Source organism: Hemitrygon akajei, chromosome 21 (assembly GCF_048418815.1).
Source record: "Hemitrygon akajei chromosome 21, sHemAka1.3, whole genome shotgun sequence".
NCBI lineage: Eukaryota > Metazoa > Chordata > Chondrichthyes > Myliobatiformes > Dasyatidae > Hemitrygon > Hemitrygon akajei.
In genome coordinates, this window is record NC_133144.1 from 50,356,608 (window position 1) to 50,376,798 (window position 20,191).

At 41.6% G+C, this 20,191-nt stretch overlaps 3 protein-coding genes across 7 annotated transcripts in view; 1 reads left to right on the plus strand and 2 right to left on the minus strand.

Moving 5' to 3' along the window:
• The window catches only part of ascc1 (activating signal cointegrator 1 complex subunit 1), a 66,560-nt gene extending 65,031 nt beyond the window's left edge, over positions 1-1,529 (minus strand). The window contains exons 1-3 of one of the 4 annotated variants that reach the window (XM_073025377.1): positions 1,264-1,529; positions 1,034-1,156; positions 296-436 (exon numbers count right to left, since the gene is read on the minus strand). In XM_073025377.1, the coding sequence (XP_072881478.1) occupies positions 296-407 (112 nt within the window). In that variant the 5' untranslated portion in view covers positions 408-436; positions 1,034-1,156; positions 1,264-1,529. Of the gene's footprint in view, positions 1-295; positions 462-1,033; positions 1,157-1,263 lie in introns of all 4 variants that reach the window. The other 3 variants (XM_073025376.1, XM_073025374.1, XM_073025375.1) reach the window with 3 other exon arrangements.
• Positions 1,493-6,215, plus strand: anapc16 (anaphase promoting complex subunit 16). The gene is made up of 3 exons (XM_073025378.1): positions 1,493-1,676; positions 4,832-4,906; positions 5,858-6,215. Exons 1-3 carry the CDS (start codon positions 1,553-1,555, stop codon positions 5,971-5,973), a joined length of 315 nt encoding a protein of 104 aa, XP_072881479.1. The 5' UTR covers positions 1,493-1,552; the 3' UTR covers positions 5,974-6,215.
• A 4,563-nt stretch (positions 6,216-10,778) lies between these two features.
• Positions 10,779-20,191, minus strand: part of dnajb12a (DnaJ heat shock protein family (Hsp40) member B12a) — a 48,303-nt gene continuing 38,890 nt past the window's right edge. Inside the window, exons 7-9 of one of the 2 annotated variants that reach the window (XM_073025381.1) lie at positions 19,179-19,351; positions 14,304-14,457; positions 10,779-11,143 (exon numbers count right to left, since the gene is read on the minus strand). In XM_073025381.1, coding sequence (XP_072881482.1) covers positions 14,336-14,457; positions 19,179-19,351 — 295 coding nt within the window. In that variant the 3' untranslated portion in view covers positions 10,779-11,143; positions 14,304-14,335. Of the gene's footprint in view, positions 11,187-14,303; positions 14,458-19,178; positions 19,352-20,191 lie in introns of both variants that reach the window. The other variant, XM_073025380.1, reaches the window with a different exon arrangement.

Below are 20,191 nucleotides of genomic sequence, written 5' to 3' on the forward strand. Positions count from 1 at the left end.
GCCAACTCAATAGACTTAGCATAAAAATCCCAGGAGTTCAGCAGTTTCTGAGATACTCAAACCACCTCATCTGGCACCAACAATCATTCCGTAGTCAAAGTCGCTTAGATCAGATTTCTACCCCATTCTGATATTTAGTCTGAACAACAACTGAACCTCTTGATCATGTCTGCATGCTTTTATACATCGAGTTGCTGCCACATGATTGGCTGATTAGATATTTGCATTAACGAGTAAGTGTTTTGGGTTACCTAACAGAGTGACAACTAAGTGTATATTTAATATTTGCAAATACCTGAATAGGTAAAGTCATCTTCTTCCTCATGTTGATACACTTGTTCTTTAACGTAGTTTTTGCGGTAAATACGTCCATCGATATTAATGAGTATCGGCCGAAGAACTTCCATTGTAATGCCTCCTCACCTGAAAGGTACAGCTGGCAAGTAAAACATTGTACTGCTCTGTGGATCAGTAGAAAAAACTGGTATCACATCAGAAACCTAAAAATCTTCACTTTAAAAAGATATTGAATCCTCAGTAATAAGCCCATTTATTGTACAGGGCAAGCAGTTGTCAGACTAGCAAACCAGAGGCTTGGACTAACAATCAACAATATAGAGACTCGAGTTCAAATCCTACCACGGTAACTACTGAATTTAAATTCAAATAACAACCCATAGCCTGGAATTTGGAAGTACGATGATACAAAATCCACTGCACTATTGCAAAAGAACTATCCGGTTCACTAATGCCTTTTAGGGAGGAATTCCACCATCTTTAATGTGGCCTGTCTTAAATGTAATTTCAAATCTACCCCAATGTGGTTCACTCATAAGTGTCCTCTGAAGTGGGCTAGCAATTAGCACAATTTACCAGACCACTATGGTCAAACACAAATGGACACAGCAAAGTCTCTCCCAGCACTTCCTTGGAAACATCTTGGACTGGAATATAAACTGGCAGAGCAGCACCCTGACATATCATGCACACAGAAACAATATCCACCACCGTGAACATTCATTCTCTCCATTACCTGCACGCAGTGACTTCAGTATGTCCCCTCTACAAAATGCAGTAGTCACTCGCCCAGGATAGTCCACCGGGGCATCACAAACCTTCCACCACAGCCACCAAGAAGGACGAGGGCAGCAGGTACCTGAAAACACCACTACACTATGGAGTGTTTCTACAATTATAAGTTTCCACCACGATATACTAGTATAGCAAATTAATATATTTTTAATTAATGTTTAATATCCTTACATTAAAATGCAGCAATAATGGTCCACTCCTAAACAAAACTTATCCCGGCTTTGACGTCGTAAAGGCGACCCTTCTGCCGTAAAGCGTACCGCCCAGTTGTCCTGTTTCCTCCAAGAAAGACGGACGGTAGGCGTGAGAGTGGACCTTATGCCATAAAGTGTGACGGATTACGGCTGCGTGTCGTCCGCTTGTCTTCTGATCCCTTCGAGAATGGGGAGAGTGTGTGTCGTGAAGACGGACCTTACACCGCAAAGTGTAACGGGGTGCGGTTTACGGCAGTGTGTCGGCGATGGCCGCCTCAGCGTCGTCTTCGTCGTCCTCGGCGGCGGGTGGGGGTTTCCATGTGTCCGAGCTGTCGCCGCCGCGGAAGGTGCTCTTTACATCGCCCAAGGGAGCGGGCGAGCTGCTGGAAGGTGAGAGCAGGGGCCTGGTTCAATCCATGTGTTCCTCCTTCCACGGACACCCCTGACCCGCTGAGGAACTCCAGCGTCTTCTCAGGTCTCCAGTTGCACTTTGCTGGTCGATCTGTCTTCATTCTCTCGCCATATCTAAAGGCATCCACATGTCCGTCCCTGTCACGACTAGCACCGAGCTGTATTTACCTCGCACCTCAGTTGTTGATATACACTCGCTCCTGCAGGAGACGTGCCTGGGGGTTTAAAATCTTTGACCCTGTTTTCACTTCCCTGCATCTCTCCATCTCTGATTCCTCTCCAGTATTCCGAATGACTGTTGTACAAGGAAGCACAAGAGACGGCAGGTATTGGGATCCAGAGCCCAAAAAACAACAAACTGCTTTAGGAACTTAGCGGATCAAGGTCGCATCTATGGAGGGAAATGGACAGTCGACATTTTGGGTTGATTCCCTTCATCCTGACAGCTGAACTGTTGCATATATCAGATTCTAACACTATCATTGGCAAACAGTCCTTAGACTTTGATTATAAAAAGGTTAGGAATCTTAGTTGAAATTAGGGAAATTAGAAGGGCAAAGGTGGAGATGGGTCTGGCGGGTAAGGTTAATGAATTGGAATTGGTTTATTTGGTCAGATGTACTTAAAGTGAAAATGCTGTGTTGTATAATGTGCGTCCAAATTTGCACAGGGCATTGAGGGTAAAACAAGCTGAATCAATAACAATGCAGAATAAAGTGTTAACATCTATAAACAATGTGCAAGATCATAATGAAGTAGGATGGAGATATCAAAGGTCCTATTTATCATACTAGGGAACTCTTTAATAGTCTAATAAGTAGGTTGGAAGCTATCCTTGAGCTTGGCGACACATGATTTTGTACATTCTGTCCTGTGGAAGAGGGGAAAAGAGATAATACACAAGGTGGGTGGGGGTCTTTGATTATGCTGGCTGCTTTACTGAGGCAGTGAGTATAGATGGTGACTGTAGACCATGGAGGAAAAGCTGGTTTCTGTGATCTGCTGAAATATGTCCACAAGCCTCTGCATTTTCTTGTGCAGAGCAGTTGTCATACCAAGCCATTATGCTTCTAGATAGGTTGCTTTCTGTGGTGCATTGATAAAAACTGTTGAGTCCTCAGGGACATGCCAAATTTCTTTAGCCTCCTGAAGAAGTAGAGAAGTGAGTTTTCTTGGCTGTGGCGTCTATGAGTTTGGATCAGGACTGGCTACTAGTGATGTTTATTTCTAGGAACTTAAAGCTCTCAACCTCAACACTATACAGACAGTGGTATCATCTACAAACTTGTAGATGGACTTGGAGCAAAATCTGGCCACACAGTCATGAGTGTAGAGGGGACTGAGGATGCAACCTTGTGGAGCACCAGTGTTTAGAATAATCCTGGTGGAGGTGTTGTTGCCTATCTTTAGTAATTGGGGTATGTTTCTGACAAAAGTCAAAAATTCATTTACAGAGAGAGGCATTGACTCTATGTCCTGGAATTTGGTGGCAAGTTTGCCTGAAATTATAATGTTGAAGGCAGAGTTGTAGTCGATAAACATTAATATGACACAAGAGCTTTACTGTCCAGATACTCCTGAGATTGATGTAGCCTCAGGCAGATAGCATCTGCCATAGACTTGTTTCGGTGGTAGTTGAGTTACAGTAGGTCAAAGCTGCCTGTAAGACTAGAGTCAGTGTGTTTCATGACTAGTCTCTCAAAGCACTTCATGGCGAGTTATAATGAAGACAAGCACTTCAAAATGTCAGAGCAACTAAAGTTCAATAGCTATATTAAGAGTAAAAGGGAGACTAGGGAGAGAGTAAGTTCCCTTAGTGGCTAGGGACAGAGTAGGTCTTGAGGCACAAGAGATGGGTAAGATTTTTAATGATCTTTACCACAGAGAAAATCATGGTTGCTCCAGAGATAAGGGAAGCAAGTGGAGAGGTTTTGGAGAACAATTAGGGAGGTGGTAGTTGCAGCCATACAGTGCATTAAAGTTGATAAATCCCCAGGGCTTTAAGTGCATCCTTGGTAGGAGGCTAGAGAGAAAGTAGTGAAGGCCCTTATGGAGATATTTATTTCATCATTAGCCACTGCTGAAGTTTCTGAAGACTGGAAGGTGGCTAATGTTATTCTGTTATTTATAAAAGGTAATAAGAACAAGCTACAGGCAAGCCAGCTTGACATTAGTGGTGGAAAAGTTACTGGAGAGGGTTCTGTGTAGGACTTGTACTGTGATTGTACTATGACTAGTTGCCAGGACTATTAGTCCTGGATTAGTCTTTTTCCCCAGGGTGGAGAGGTTCAGGATGATGAGAGGCATTGATTGTGTGGATAGTCAGAGGCTTTTTCCCAGGGCTGAAATGGCTAGTACGAGAGGGCACAGTTTTAAGGTGCTTGGAGGTAGGTACAGAGGAGATATCGGGTAAGTTGTTTTTACGCAGAGAGTGGTGAGTGCATGGAATGGAGGTGGATACGATAGGGTCTTTTAAGAGACTCTTGGACAGGTGTATGGAGCTCAGAAAAATAGAGAGTTATGGGTAACCCTAGGTAATTTCTCGGGTAAGGACATGTTTGGCACAGCTTTGTGGGTCGAAGGGCCTGCATTGTGCTGTAAGTTTTCTATGTTTCTACAACTAGGCAGCACAGATTTCAAGTGAGAGGGAAAAGATTTAAAAGGGACCAGAGAGCTAACTTTTTCCACACAGGCTGGTGAGTATATATAATAAGCTGCCAGAGAATTAGTTGAGGCAGGTACAATAGTATCATTTAAAAAGCACTTGGATAGGTACATAGAGCAGTGAGGCTTGGAGGGATATGGTCCGAATGCAAGAAATTGGGACTAGCTGGGCAGGCAACGTGGACTCGTTGGGTTGATAGGCCTGTATTTGCTGCATTGCTCTATGATTAAGTTGAGGAATTTTATATCCAAACTTTTGATTACCATGATCTGAAGCTTAAATGCATTATTTCTGGGTGGACTGTGTGCTATCAATCCATAAAGCTTCCCATTGTTGTAAAATAACTTAGTTGAGGAATGAAGTGAGAAATAATTTTTAAAAAATACCAGTGGGGTGATTTTCAGTATTATACACGTGTTGTTTAAATACTCTGGACTGGATTTTAAGCCCTTTGTTTCTGCTTTTACAGATGCCACAGAGAGATTCCTGTGTGAAGCAGTTTTCAGTTATCAGGTGGCACACACATTAAGGCAGGTAAAACGAGGTAAGCTACAGTGCAACTATGGAATTGCAGTACAAAGAGCAAGAACAGTACACTACATACTCAGAAGGAAATAATCTGGTGCTACTAAGTTTTGTTTTAGACAAAATATCCTTGTTATTGAAACTTTGTCCATGACTTAATTTATACCACACTTTCTATTCTCACTTCACAGTTTCCATACAGTTTGAAAATGAGTTTGAAACTTCTGAGTATCTAGAAAATATCCACAAACTCACTTATTGATAAAGTGGCGGTAGAAGTGCATCTTTCTTGTGAAATGATAGTAGGATTCTCTGGGGGAAAAAATCAGTAAATGTGAGATTGGCTTTGAAGAGATAACTCAAGCACATTGATATGTTAAGCTGAGAGATTTGTCCCGACACCCAATTTCTGTCAGCAGAATGATGTTGCCTGATGGAAACTACTTTGGAACTATAAATGAAACATTTCTGTATCATTAAATTACAAATGAAACATGTCTCCAATGAACGTTGATTTCTGTAACTTCTGTTTATTACTCCTCTCCTCGCTCTTTACTCCCCTACTCCTTTCTCACTTTCCATTCTCCATCCTGGTTCCCCTCTCATCCCTTCTCTACTCCTGACCTGCCCATTACCTTCCTCAGGTTCACTTCCTTCCCTTTATTCCATGGTTTACTGTCTACTCCTATCAGATTCCTTTTTCTTCAGGCCTTTACCTTTCACCTGTCCCGTCCCAGCATCTTACTTCATCTTGCCTTCTCACTCACCTGCTCACATGTATCACCTTGTACTCCTCCCACTACCACATTATTCTGACTTCAGTCCCTTCCCTTTTCTATTCCTGATGAAGTGTCTCAGCTCGAAATGTCAACTGTTCATTTCCCTCCAAAGATGCTCCCTTACCTGCTGAGTTTCTCCAGGGTTTGACGTGTGTTACTCTAATTGTAATGTAATTTTCTTCCCCACTTAGAACAGCAGTGCTCACGGATGGAGAAGCTCGCCAGTTTGGTTGAGGAATTGGAGGCAGATGAATGGCGCTATAAACCAATCGATCAGCTGCTGGGATTTACGCCTTCCTCTGGATAAGACTTCCACTTCTTCATGGTGTTTATTTCATAGCTAAAAGCTTATGCTTCCTGGCAGATTAAAACTATGAGAGAAATACCGATATTACATCTGTAAAATAGTACACGTTTTGAATATTGTTTTTATTAGACATACTGTACATGGAATTCTACATTCAAATAGATTTATTTGATTTTTTTCATGATACATGGAACTGCATGTTAAACTGTTTAATAAATTTTGGCCTTACTTTTACAGACTAATTTCTTGGTCTTGATGCCTTTTTAAATTAAATACAATGGTAGTTGAGTGAAGATTTTGGATCCAAACTTGACAAAAAGTATATAATCTGAGCTGACATTCTATTAAGTTATCAGGGAAAACCATCTTCCACATTAAGGCAGTTTGGAATCCGTCAGCCTTATCAGCACTCCAGGCCAGTCAGTTACACCTCAGTGATGGAAAAGGTTCTAGAAACAATAACCAGAAGCAAGATTGGAAGAGGTGTGGATTGATTACAGAAAGCTAGTAGAGATTTGTTAAAGGCAAACTCTCTCTAACTTAATAGTTTTGTATTTTCTCCATTGATAGAATTGGCCCAATTAGGAGGAAACATAATAGTAATGAAATGTTAATTAGACTGGAGGAAAGTACACAGTATAGTTCCCCAGAAGTCAGTGCCATACAACACAGAATCAGGCATTTTGGTGCAACTGGTCCATACCGACCAAAATTCCCATCTCAGTTAGTCCCATTTGGTTGTGCAGAGCACAATTTCCAGATTTGTAGGGAACATAGAACTTGGAAGACAGGAAACTATGAACATGTTAGTATTGATACAACTGGTAAAGCTGCTGCCACAGCTCCAGGGAACTGTTAAATCTAACATCTAGTATTGTCTGTGTTGAGCAATTAATGCAGGTTGATAAGTTGAATACATCCACTTTCGCAGAAAAAAAATGAAAAAAGCAGAGTATTTTTGTAATTTGTGAGAGATTGAACAATGTTGGTTTGAGTGAGCTCCATAGGTGTCCTTATACTTTGAAAGTTAGCATAAAGATACAGCATGCAATTATTTTTCATTTACAGGTACAGAACAGTAACAGGCCCTTCTGGCCCAATGAACCTGCACCATCCAATTACACCCATGTGGTCATTTCACCTACTAACCTGTACTTCTTTGGAGTGTGGGAAGAAACCAGAGCACCCAGAGGAAACCCACATGGTCACGGGGAGAATGCACAAACTCCTTACAGACAGTGGTGGGAATTGAACCCAGGTCGCAGGAGCTGTAACAGCATTACGCTAACCGCTGTGCTACTGTGCCTCCCCGATTAGGGAGACAAATGGGTATGTTGACCATATTGCAAGAGGGCTTGCTTAAATTTTAGTTCAGTGATTGATAAAAGTAATATGGGAACCACAGCCTTTTACCGCAAATAAGACAGGAGGTACCTGATAGAGTGGACACTGGAAAGATTGTGAGGTATTTCTGCAGGGCTTCTGTGTGCTCCCAATGCCTGGACACAAGGTTCTCCTTACCATCCAGAATAATACGTTGTACAGTCATTGACCGGGGATTCCCAAGATTTAGTGGGAATGTTGCAATTTTCTCCAAAGAGGCTTTAGTTACGTCCTTGAATCTTTTCCTGCCTACCTGGTAATCTCCTCCCATGAACAGTTAAGTTATCTGTGTCTCAGGCAGGTGAGCAGTATGACCTATCCAATGGAACCAAGTGAGTACACTAGGGCCTCAATGCTGGGAATTTACAATGCTCACTACCTGCAAAATAAGAGTGTGCGCGCATGCAAGCTAGGGTGCATGAAGTAAGACTTTCTCCATAATACTGTAGTAAGTTTACGTACTGCACTGTACTGCCGCAAAATAAAAAATCATGACGTGTGACGATAAACCTGATTTTGATATGGATCTCTATTGTGGACGGAAAGTGGGAAGGGGGCAGGGAGAAGGGGGAAATTATGATTGGGAAAAGAGGAAGGGAGAGGGGAAACACCAGAGAGACATTCTGTAATGATCAATAAACCAATTGTTCAGAATCAAACGACCTTGCCTGGTGTCTCAGGGCTGTGTGTCTGCACCAGTGACATCCCCTGCCCATGGCATTCCTTCTGTGCCACCTGTCCCACACCACTCCCATGGCACTCCATCCCCACCATTCCTAGCATTCTTTGCTCTGCTTCACATTGACAACTACAGTATTGTGCAAGTCTTAGGCACCTTAGCTATATATATGTGCCTAATACTTTTGCACAGTACTGTAGGTAAGTCACTTGGATCAGATGGACTAGTCACAGGTTCTCAAAGAGATAGCTGAAGAGATTGTGCAGGCATCAGTAATGAGTTTTCAAGGATCAATAGATTCTGGCAATGGTTCTGGAGCACTGGAAAATTGCAACAGTCTTCAAGAAGGAAGGGAAGCGGAAGAAAGGAAACTACAGTCGGCCCTCCTTATCCGCGAGGGATTTGTTCCAGGACCCCTCGCGGATACCAGAATTTGCGGTTGTTCAAGTCCCTTATTCAACCTATCTCAATGCGGTGGACCTTAGGACCCAGCAGAACCCCAGACCCTATTTAACCTGTCTCAGTGTGGTGGACATTAGGACCCGGCGGCAGAGCTCTGAATCCGCAGTGTTTCTGTTCACAAAAATAATGATAACGATTGAAAATAAAGTGGAAATAATAAAGCGATCGGAAAGAGGTGAAACGCCATTGGTCATTGCAAAAGTGTTAGGCTATGTCGGTCAACGATCGGAACAATTTAAAAGGATAAAGTGAGAAAGACTTTCAGAAGGCCTTTGACAAGGTGCCACACGAGGCTGCTTAACAAGAGCCCAATACATTACAAGAAATATACTAGCGTGGATAGAGTATTGGCGGGCTGGCAGGAAGCAAAGAGTGAGAATAAAGGGAGCCTTTTCTGTTCGGCTGCCAGTGACTAGTGATGTTCTGCAGGGGTCAGCGTTGGGACCTCTTCTTTTTACATTGCAAGTCACTGATTTAGATGACGGAATTAATGGCTTTGTAGCCAAGTTTGTGGATGATATGAAGATAAGAAGATCATTCCTACGGTCATGATCGAAAAGCTACAGAACTTAGGTCTCTGTACCTCTGTCTGTGCGGATTGGTGATAATATCTCCACCTAGCTGACGATCAACACTGGTGCACCACAGGGATGTGAGCTTCGCCCACTAATCTACTCTCTCTACACCCATGACTGTGTGGCTAGACATAGTTCAAATGCCATCTATAAATTTGCTTATGATACAACCATTGTTGGCAAAATTTCAGATGGTGACATAAGGATGTACAGGAGCAAGATATACCAGTTAGTTGAGTGGTTAAACCAATCCTCAGAGAGATCAGAACTGTAGAGAGTGAGCAACTTCAAGTTCCTACATGTCAGTATCTCTGGGTACCTAATCTGTACACTAGATATTGATATAACTATAAAGAAGGCAAGACACTGGCTGTATTAGGAATTTCAGGAGATTTGATTTCTCAACTAAAATATGCAAAAATTTCTACAAATGTAGTGTAGAGCATTCTGACTGGCTGCATCACCATCTGGTATGGGACGGGGGTGGGGGCTCTACTGTACAGGATTGAAGTAAGTTGCAGAAACTTGTAAAATTAGTCAGGCCTCATTTTGGGACAATTTACAATGACCAATTAACCCGCTACCCAGTACGCCTTTGCACTGTGGGGGAAATCGGAGAACCCGGAGGAAACCCACGCAGTCATAGGGAGAACATACAAACTCCTTACAGACAGTGACAGTCCTCTCTACTCTGGTTGTGCCAGCGTTTTGGTAGAACAATCCAATTAACCCCTGTCCTCATTTAATCCTCAAACTCCAGTAATTACTTCATTAAAGTATTTGCCCATTTCCCTCTCTAATATTACTATTTACTTTGCTTCCATCAACTGTCCCCCCCCAGAGCATTTCAGTTCAGGGTTTCCATGTATTATCTGGTTCTTTTGCAAATCACCCTAGATCTGTGTCTTCTTGTTACCACCCCGTTGCTATTTTTTTTTTCTATTTACTCTATCAAAAGCATTTAGATTTTGAACATCTTTCAAATCTCTTTCTAGATGTTAACAGCCAATCTCTTTTTTGAATGTCTCTCTTCTGAAGTCCTCATCCCTGGAATTAGAAGATCCGTAAGCACACTTTCTAGTTTCAATTCGCATTCTCGTGAGTAGTACCTACAATTATGCTGAGGCCTTATCAGGCAGGGATTGATAAAAGTTTCCTTCCTATTGTACTCTATACGTCACTCAATAAAGACCAAGGCTTCCATATTCTTTGTGGAGTCTGTGGAGACCAGCCATTTTTCGTATGTCAGTCTCTCTCTCTGTGTAGCTTTTCATCGATTTTATTGTATTTCTTTATTCTACTGTGAATGCTCACAAGAAAATGAATCTCAGAGTAGTACAAGGTGACATATACTATACATACTTTGATAATAAATTTATTTTGAAAGTTAAACTTTATTCCTTTGAATAAAAAATATTTCCGATGAAGAGAAAGCATAACCAAATTAGAACCAATTTGTTCAAAAATAATGTAAACATGCAACCAGAAGTGGAAATCTGAATTTAACATCCTTCAAAACCTGTTGAAACTAAAAGGAAAACTTAACATTTTCAGAACAAAGATCAATATATCTTTTGTTAGGTAATAATATTTAGGGTTATGGAACTAAGCTGGATAATGAAGGTAAAATACAATCAGAATCATACAACAGGCTCAAAGGACTAAACAGCCACAAATGTGAGCAAATGAATGCAAAGACAAAGGTATTTGTCACAGTACAGATTTATTTCTATAGAAGAGCAAAATAAGTTACAACTGATTTCAGCCCCTGCATAAAGTACAATGTATATACAACTATAAATAATTTCCAGATCATTAATTTAACACATCTGTTTATTTGTTCCATTAGAAGTGACTAGTGCACATGTACAAACTTGGTTCATGCGTCATGTTGTCTCTCCTCTCGGTTGTCTCAGTCTCTGACCGAATCCAGTGTATTGTAGCTTACACAGCAGGGTGCTGCCCAAGAGGCCTCAGGGGCTCTTGATCCAGTTCATGAAAAAGTTCAGAAGGAAGGTGCTCATAGGCTGTGAGTATTTTCAGCACTGATGCTGGCTAATCAAAATCCAGTCTTAAGACAAATTTCAAAGATTTTTTTTAGTAATCGTCTATCGCTAAATTAAGTGAGAAGACAAAAAAGGGAAATAAATAATTTAAAAATATAACAGTATTTGTCCAACAAATCCAGATTAACTATATGCTTTGCATAATTAAAAAAACTGTTCTTTCATTTAAATATTTTTGTTGAAGACATCTCTTCTTTATTCTACCAGACCTTCTATAATCATGGATGAGCACAAAATGCCTATCGCAAGTTACAATATTTTGATCCAATCATTACACAGCTGGCAAAGAACGTATAACTTAAAAGGAAATTGAAGCTGTTTGCTTTTGGCAACAGGAGTGTTTCCAAATTCAGGTGGGTTAATTAGCAGATGGAGCTCAGTAACAATGGAAAGTTCATGGAGTCTTGAACAGCGACAGACTGCCTGATCTGTGATTTACCAGTATGTTTCTAAATGGGAAGGGCAGATACTCAGTTTCAGACCAGGGTGATTCAGTAACAGGAGTCAAAAACAACAGACTCTTGAAATCTAAAACAAACTTTGCAAATGTTGGAATTACTCCAGCAGGTCAAGCATCATTATATAACCATATAACAATTACAGCATGGAATTTGATTAGTCCTACCAAAATGTAGCACCTCACACTTATCAGCATTAAACTCCATCTGCCATCTTTTAGCCCACTCTTCTAACTGGCCTAAATCTCTCTGCAAGCTTTGAAAACCTACTTCATTATCGACAACGCCACCTATCTTAGTATCATCTGCATACTTACTAATCCAATTTACCACTCCATCATACAGATCATTAATGTATATGACAAACAATGTTGGAACCAGTACAGATCCCTGAGGCACACCACAAATCACCGGCCTCCAACCTGACAAACAGTTACCACCACTACTCTCTGGCATCTCCCTTCCAGCCACTGTTGAATCCATTTTACTACTTCAATATTAATACCTAACGATTGAACCTCACAGCGCACAGTGAGGACTGCCGAGCGCATCATTGGAGCCTCCGTGCCCTCTATTGTGGACCTGTACTCTTCCAGGTTGAAGAAGAGGGTGGGGAACATCATAAAGGACTCCTCCCATCCTGCGCACGGACTGTTTGATCTGCTTCCGTCTGGTAGGCACTTCAGATCCCTCCAGACTAAGACTAATAGGCACTGGACAAGTTTTTTCCCTACTGCGGTCACTTTGCTGAACAGTTAACTGCCGGTTAACTGTCGGCTAACTATTACTTGGATTGCACTACCTGTATGTATAATCTATATTTTCATTTATATTTATCATTATTATTGTTATGAGCAGAGAGACAACATCTGCCGGAAGTAAATTCCTTGTATGTGCATAGGTACTTGGCGATTAAAGTCTGATTCTGATTGAACCTTCCTAACTAACCTTCCATGAGGAATCTTGTCAAAGGCCTTACTGAAGTCCATATAGACAACATCCACTGCTTTACCCTCGTCAATTTTCCTAGTAACCTCTTCAAAAATTCAATTAAGATTTGTCAAACATGAACTTCCACACACAAATCCATGTTGACTGTTCCTAATCAGACCGTCTATCCAGATAATTATATATACCATCTCTAATCTTTCAATTAATTTACCCACCACTGACGTCAAACTTACAGGCCGATAATTGCTAGGTTTACTCTTAGAACCCTTTTTAAACAATGGAACCACTTGAACAATACGCCAACCCTCTGGCACCATCCCCATTTCTAATGATATTTGAAATACTTCTGTCAGAGCCCCTGCTATTTCTACACTAACTTTCCTCAAGGTCCTAGTGAATATCTTGTCAGGACCCGGAGACTTATCTACTTTTATATTCTTTAAAAGCGCCAGTACTTCCTCTTCTTTAATCATCATAGTTTCCATAACTACCCTATTTGTTCCCCTTACTGTACACAATTCAATATCCTTCTCCTTAGTGAATACCGAAGAAAAGAAATTGTTCAAAATCTCCCCCATCTCTTTTGGCTCCGCACATAGCTGTCCACTCTAATACTCTAAGGGACCAATTTTATCCCTCACTATCCTTTTGCTATTAATATAACTGTAGAAACCCTTTGGATTTATTTTCACCTTACTTGCCACAGCAACCTCATATCTTCCTTTAGCTTTTTTGATTTCTTTCTTAAGATTCTTTTTACATTCTTTATATTCCTCGAGCACCTCATTTACTCCATGCTGCCTATATTTATTGTAGATCTCTCTCTTTTTCCGAACCAAGTTTCAAATATCCTTTGAAAACCATGGCTCTCTCAAACTTTTAACCTTTCCTTTCAACCTAACAAGAACATAAAGATTCTGTACCCTCAAAATTTCATCTTTAAATGACCTCCATTTCTCTATTACATCCTTCCCATAAAACAAATTGTCCCAATCCACTCCTTCTAAATCCTTGCGCATCTCCTCAAAGTTAGCCTTTCTCCAATCAAAAATCTCAACCCTGGGTCCAGTCCTATCCTTCCCCATAATTTTATTGAAACTAATGGCATTGTGATCACTGGACCCGAAGTGCTCCCCAACACATACCTCCGTCACCTGACCTATCTCATTCCCTAACAGGAGATCCAACACTGCCCCTTCTCTAGTTGGTACCTCTATGCATTGCTGCAAAAAGCTATCCTGCACACATTTTACAAACTCCAAACCATCCAGCCCTTTTACAGAATGGGCTTCCCAGTCTATGTGTGGAAAATTAAAATCTCCCACAATCACAAGCTTGTACTTACTACAAATATCTGCTATCTCCTTACAAATTTGCTCCTCTAATTCTCGCTCCCCATTTGGTGGTCTATAATACACCCCTATAAGTGTTACTACACCTTTCCCATTCCTCAATTCTACCCAAATAGCCTCCCTAGACGAGTCCTCTAATCTATCCTGCCAAAGCACCACTGTAATATTTTCTCTGACAAGCAATGCAACACCTCCCCCTCTTAGAGGAAAGGAAAGGTTTCTCAACATTTGCTGCTTGACCCATTGACTGCTTCCAGCATTTTGTATTTCTGTTCTGAGTCACCTCCTCAGTGACTTGGCTTGGAGGCTTTTCAATGTGCTAATATTTTTTCCTCTGTCTGTCAGATATTTCACCTAGATAAAATAAATGACAGTAAATGAATTAAGAAGTCTACTGGACATACCTGGTTTCTGGTTATTCCTGGAACAAGCTGTCCTATCTGTGTAAAGAAGCCTGAACTTCTGAAAGTCTGGTGCAGCTCGGCGTGCTCATCTTCTGGGCTTTCTGATAAAGATCTACATCTCCAAAGTACCGGGCACGATACAGTAATCCCTCTTCTGTAGAAAAAGAAATAAAATTAGTTGAGAGAGAACATCCATTTTCGTACTCCATAATCTATTATAAATTGGGAATTATAAATATACTTCTATTTATATATTAAGATCATAGAAAGTCAATGAAATTACATATATTCAGTGGCCACTTTATTAAGTGCACCTGCTCATTAATACAAATAGCTAATCAGCCAAGCGTGTGGCAGCAGTTCACTGCATAAAAGCAAGTTGATATGGTCAGGAGGTTCAGTTGTTCTTCAGACCAAACATCAGAATGGGAAAGAAATCTGATCTCAGTGACTTTGACTGTGGAAGGATTGTTGGTGCCAGGTGGGCTGGTTTGAGTATTTCAGGAACTGCTGATCTCCTGGGATTTTCATCCAGAACAGTCTCTAGAATTTACAGAGAATGGTGCGAAAAAAAATTAAAAAATTAGAGATCAGCAGACCTGTGGGCGAAAATGCCTTGATAATGAGAAAGTTTAGAGGAGAATAGCCTGACTGGTTCCAGCTGAGAGGAAGGCTTCAGTCATTCAACTAACTATGTGTTACAACAGTGATTTGCAGAAGAGCATCTTGAACACACAACACATCGAACTTTGAAGTGGATGGGCTACAGCAGAAGACCACGAACATACTCAGTAGCTATTTTATTAGGTGCAGAAGGTATTTAATAAAGTGGCCACTGAGTCTACTTTGATGTATAATGATTTATATGAGCAAACATAATCACATTTACCATGCAGTAACATCCCATTGATATGAAAGATGAGTCTATTACTGGTTACCTTGATTTAACGAGGGTGCCTTTACACGCACCATGTAGGATGGTGTACAAGAAGAAGACCTGAAATACATGGGACTACTATGCCAAAGATGGATCAGGATTAAAATTAATTGATTGTACAAGAATGGCAAATAAACAGGATTAAATGCAAATATCACAGAGGGGGGATCCCAACCTCAACCTTACCATAAAACCTGCAAACAAAGAGGGTGCTGTTGTAGTTGAATTAACTTCTATCTTGCTGAGGCCAGAAGACAACTCTCATACATCTCCTCTTACTTACCGCTTGAAAAGGACCCCACTCAGGACCATCAGAAATTGCCTCCAACACCAACACTAACCTCATCAACTCTGGTGAACTCCCATCCACTGCCACCAAACTCAATTTCCTTAAACCAAACTGCTTGTTTCCAACTTCTACCCAAGATCCACAAACTTGATGGTCTAGGTAGGCCTATTGTCTCTGCCTGCTCCTGCTCTACTGAACTCACTGTCTCTATTCTATCCTCCTTGGTTTAGACCCTTCCCACCTACATCTGTGACATTTCACATATTATCAATCTCCTCAACAACTTTCAACTCCCTGGCCCTGACCACCTCATTTTCACCATGGATGTCTGGTTCCTATACACTTCTATCCACCATCAAGAAGGCCTTAAAGCTCTCTGCTTCCTTTTCAACAAAAGATCCAACCAGTTCCCCTCCACCACCACCCATCTCCATCTGGCAGAACTAGGCCAATGGCCCCACCTAAGCCTGTCTTTTCATTGGCTACATATAGAACAGTTCATGTTCCAAGCCTTTCCTGATAATGCCCCCAACATTTCCTGTGCTATATACACAAAATGCTGGAGCAACTCAGCAGGCCAGCCAGCATCTATGGAAAAGAGTAAACAGTTGACATTTCGGGCTGAGACCCTCCTTCAGGACTGGAAAAGATGGGGAGAAGTTGGGGCAGGGGAGGAAGAAGTACAAGGTGGCAGGTGGTAGGTGAAACAGAGAGAGGGGGAGGGGTGAAGTAAAAAGCTGGGAAATTGATTGGTGAAAGAGATATAAGGGCTGAAGAAGGAGGAATCTGATAGGACAGAAGACTGTGGAAGAAAGGGTAGGAGGAGGCGCACCACAGGGAGGTGATGGGCAAGTAAGGAAATAAGGTGAGAGAGGGAAGCAGGAACAGGGAATGGTAGAGGACAGGAGGGGGAAATTTCCGGAAGTTCGAGAAATCAGTGTTTATGCTATCAGGTTGGAAGCTACCCAAATGGAATATAATGTGTCGCTCCTCCAACCTGAGTGTGGCCTCATCAGGGCAGTAGAGACCATGAACTTCCTGTGCTACATTGACAACCGTATTGGTGCTGCTTCATGCACCCATGCTGAGCTCCTCAATTTAATCAACTTTGCCTCCAATTTACACCCTGCCCTTAAACTTATTTGGTTCACTTCTGACGTCTCTCCCCCCCCCACCCCCACTTCTCAATCTGTCTCTGTCTGCGGAGACAAACTGTCTTTTAGAAACCTAATGATCCCCATGCCTATCTTGACTTGACTATATCTCTTCCCACCTTGTCACCTGTAAAAAATGCTATTCTTTTTTCTCAGTTCCTTTGTCTCCACCGCATCTGTTTCCAGGATGAGGTCTTCCTTTCAGGACATCAGAAATGTCCTCCTTCTTCAAAAAATGGAGTTTCCCTTCCTGCACCAATGATGCTGCCCACACCTGCATCTCCTCCATTTCCCAGACACCTGCGTTCACTCCATCTTCCCACTGCCTATAGGATTAAAGCTCCTCTTGTCCTCACCTACCACCCCATGAGCCTCCACATCCAAAACACTATTCTCCGCAACTTCTACCACCTTCTACAAGAACCTACAACTAAACGCATCTTTACCTACCTACTACACTCTGCTTTCTGCAGGGATTGCTCCTCCGTGATTCCCTTGTCCATTTGCCCCTCCCTTCTAATCTCCCTCCTGGCACATATCTCTGCAAGTAGCAGAAATGCTACAACTGCCCATTCATTTCCTCTCTTACCTCCATTCAGGGCCCCAAGGCGAGGCAATATTTCATCTGCAAATCTGTTGGGGTTGTCTATTGTATCCAGCACTCCCAATGTGGCCTCCTCTACATTTGTGAGACCGACATAAAATGGGGGATTCTTTGTCGAGTACCTCCACTCAATCCACCAAAAGTGGAATTTCCTGGAGGCCAACCATTTTAATTCCTATCCCCATTCCCATGACGTCTTCTTTTGCAACAATGAGGCCAGTCTCAGGGTGGAGTCTAGGTAACTTCCAACCTAATGGCGTGAATAGTGATTTTTCCTTCTGGTAATTTTTGTTCCCTGCCCCTTCTTCTATTCACCACTCTGGCCTCTTACCTCTTCTCTTCAATTGCCTATCACCTCCCCCTCCTCTTCCCTTTCTCCCATGGTCCACTCTCCTCTCCTATCAAATACCTTCTTCTCCAGCTCTTTACTTTTCCCATCTACCTGGCTTCATCTATCACCTTCTAACTAGTCCTCCTTCCCCTCCCCCCACCTTTTTATTTTGGCATCTTCCCTCTTTGTTTCCAGTTCTGAAGAAGGGTCTCGGCCTAAAACATTGACCATTTATTCATTTCCATAGCTGCTGCCTAACCTGCTGAGTCCCTCCAACATTTTGTGTGTGTTGCTCAGGATTAATTGCAGTAAGGTAGTTGCTACAACAAAGGTGCCCAACAGTTGGTGTGGTCTTGATTACAAGAAGAGTACAAGTCAAACCTGTGGAACAAGTTATAGCTCTTTAAATAATGGTATGGAAATTTTAGTGTCTATCAAAATTGGTAAATGTAACCTTCATTTAGACCATATAACATATAACCATATAACAATCACAGCACGGAAACAGGCCATCTCGGCCCTCCTAGTCCGTGCCGAACTCTTAATCTCACCTAGTCCCACCTACCCGCACTCAGCCCATAACCCTCCACTCCTTTCCTGTCCATATACCTATCCAATTTTACCTTAAGTGACACAACTGAACTGGCCTCTACTACTTCTACAGGAAGCTCATTCCACACAGCTATCACTCTCTGAGTAAAGAAATACCCCCTCGTGTTTTCCTTAAACTTTTGCCCCCTAACTCTCAAATCATGTCCTCTCGTTTGAATCTCCCCTACTCTCAATGGAAACAGCCTATTCACGTCAACTCTATCTAGCCCTCTCAAAATTTTAAATACCTCGATCAAATCCCCCCTCAACCTTCTACGCTCCAATGAATAGAGACCTAACTTATTCAACCTTTCTCTGTAATTTAAGTGCTGAAACCCAGGTAACATCCTAGTAAATCGTCTCTGCACTCTCTCTAATTTACTGATATCTTTCCTATAATTCGGTGACCAGAACTGTACACAATATTCCAAATTTGGCCTTACCAATGCCTTGTACAATTTGTACAATGTACAATGTAAATTGTACAATGCCTTGGACAAAGAGAGTGCAGATTTGGAATCTGGAACAAAAACTATAATGCTGAGAAAAACTCAGAGTGTCAATGTTTTGGGTCAAGTACCTACATCAGGCACAGAGGGGAGAGAAAAGATTGCCTATATAAAGCAGTACAACATGGGGTGGGATAAAGGCCTGTAGGTGTCTAATGTTCACAATCCTAGATTATATATAAGCTACTGATGCGGAATATAAGATGATCATCTCCATTTAACCTTTCAACTAAAGTATGACATCACCCTGAATTTGGCAGATCCAAACACTGGCATGGGTTTGACACATCTTGAAGCATTAACAGCCCGACTAATAAGAAATAATCCCAGCAATGAGCTCAAGAACATCATCCTTGCTTGGTACATCTTCCCTACACCTCCTTCCCTCCACCTTCCTCCCATCCTAAAGCTGAACTCCCCTATCACTCCTCTTATCCCATCTACCTCCACTGTTACTCACTCTGTTGTTTCTCCTTCCAGCAGTTATTCCGTAAGTTTGCAATGAAGTCCTCTTCTACATTTCGTTCCACCAGCTTCAAGTTCTGTCCTGTATATTCTTCTGCAAACTTATCTGTCACAAAATAACTCACTCCCAATACTTCTGTTTTCCGTCTATAAATGTGACCAACAGACCTGGAAACAAACAATATCCTGAGATTAGAATACTTCCATAGATATCAAAGTGTTATTACTACTAACAGGTCACAGTACATACAAATGTTCTAATTTGGATTGATGATTACAACATTTTCTTCTTTTCACAAACAAGGTAAAATCTGCAGATGCTGGAAATCTGAGCAACACACAAAAATTGCTGAAGGAACTCAACAGGCCAGGCAGCATCTACGGAAAAAAGTATAGTCGAAGTTTCGGGCCGAAACCCTTTGGCAGGACTAGAGGCTTCTTATTTGTGCTTTTTTGTTTGCAAAAAAATTCCTTTTGAGAATTTGATGTCTATCTCGAGATTAATGATAAGCAATTGCATTTCATGATTGGAAACACAGGAGATTCTGCAGATGCTTGAAATTCAGATAACACACAAAAAATGCTGGATGAACTCAGGTCAGGCAATATCTATGGGAAGGAATAAACAGTCTACATTTCGGGCTGAGACCCTTCATCAGGACTTACAGTATGTACAGTAGTTTGAGGTATGTTGGACATCTTTTATATCATCTCCACTCAGTCCCAATGTCTTTGGGCATCAGTGGGTGTGAACTCACTTTAGCCTACCAGTAATTGGAATAGCCTGCTGGTAGTTACATGCATACCTCAGTAGAACTTTATAACGTGGCTTAAAAGGAGCAGGGAGAGAAGACATTTTCTATCAAACCTATTTTGTCAGATGGAATTAGTCAATCTTCCTGTAAGGCTACAGGAGATGAAAAGCAAAGTGTGCTTTGGGTGAGGAAAGGGAGCTAAGAACCCAACTGGGCACATTTGACAAGCTGAAACATTCAAGTCATTCATCCA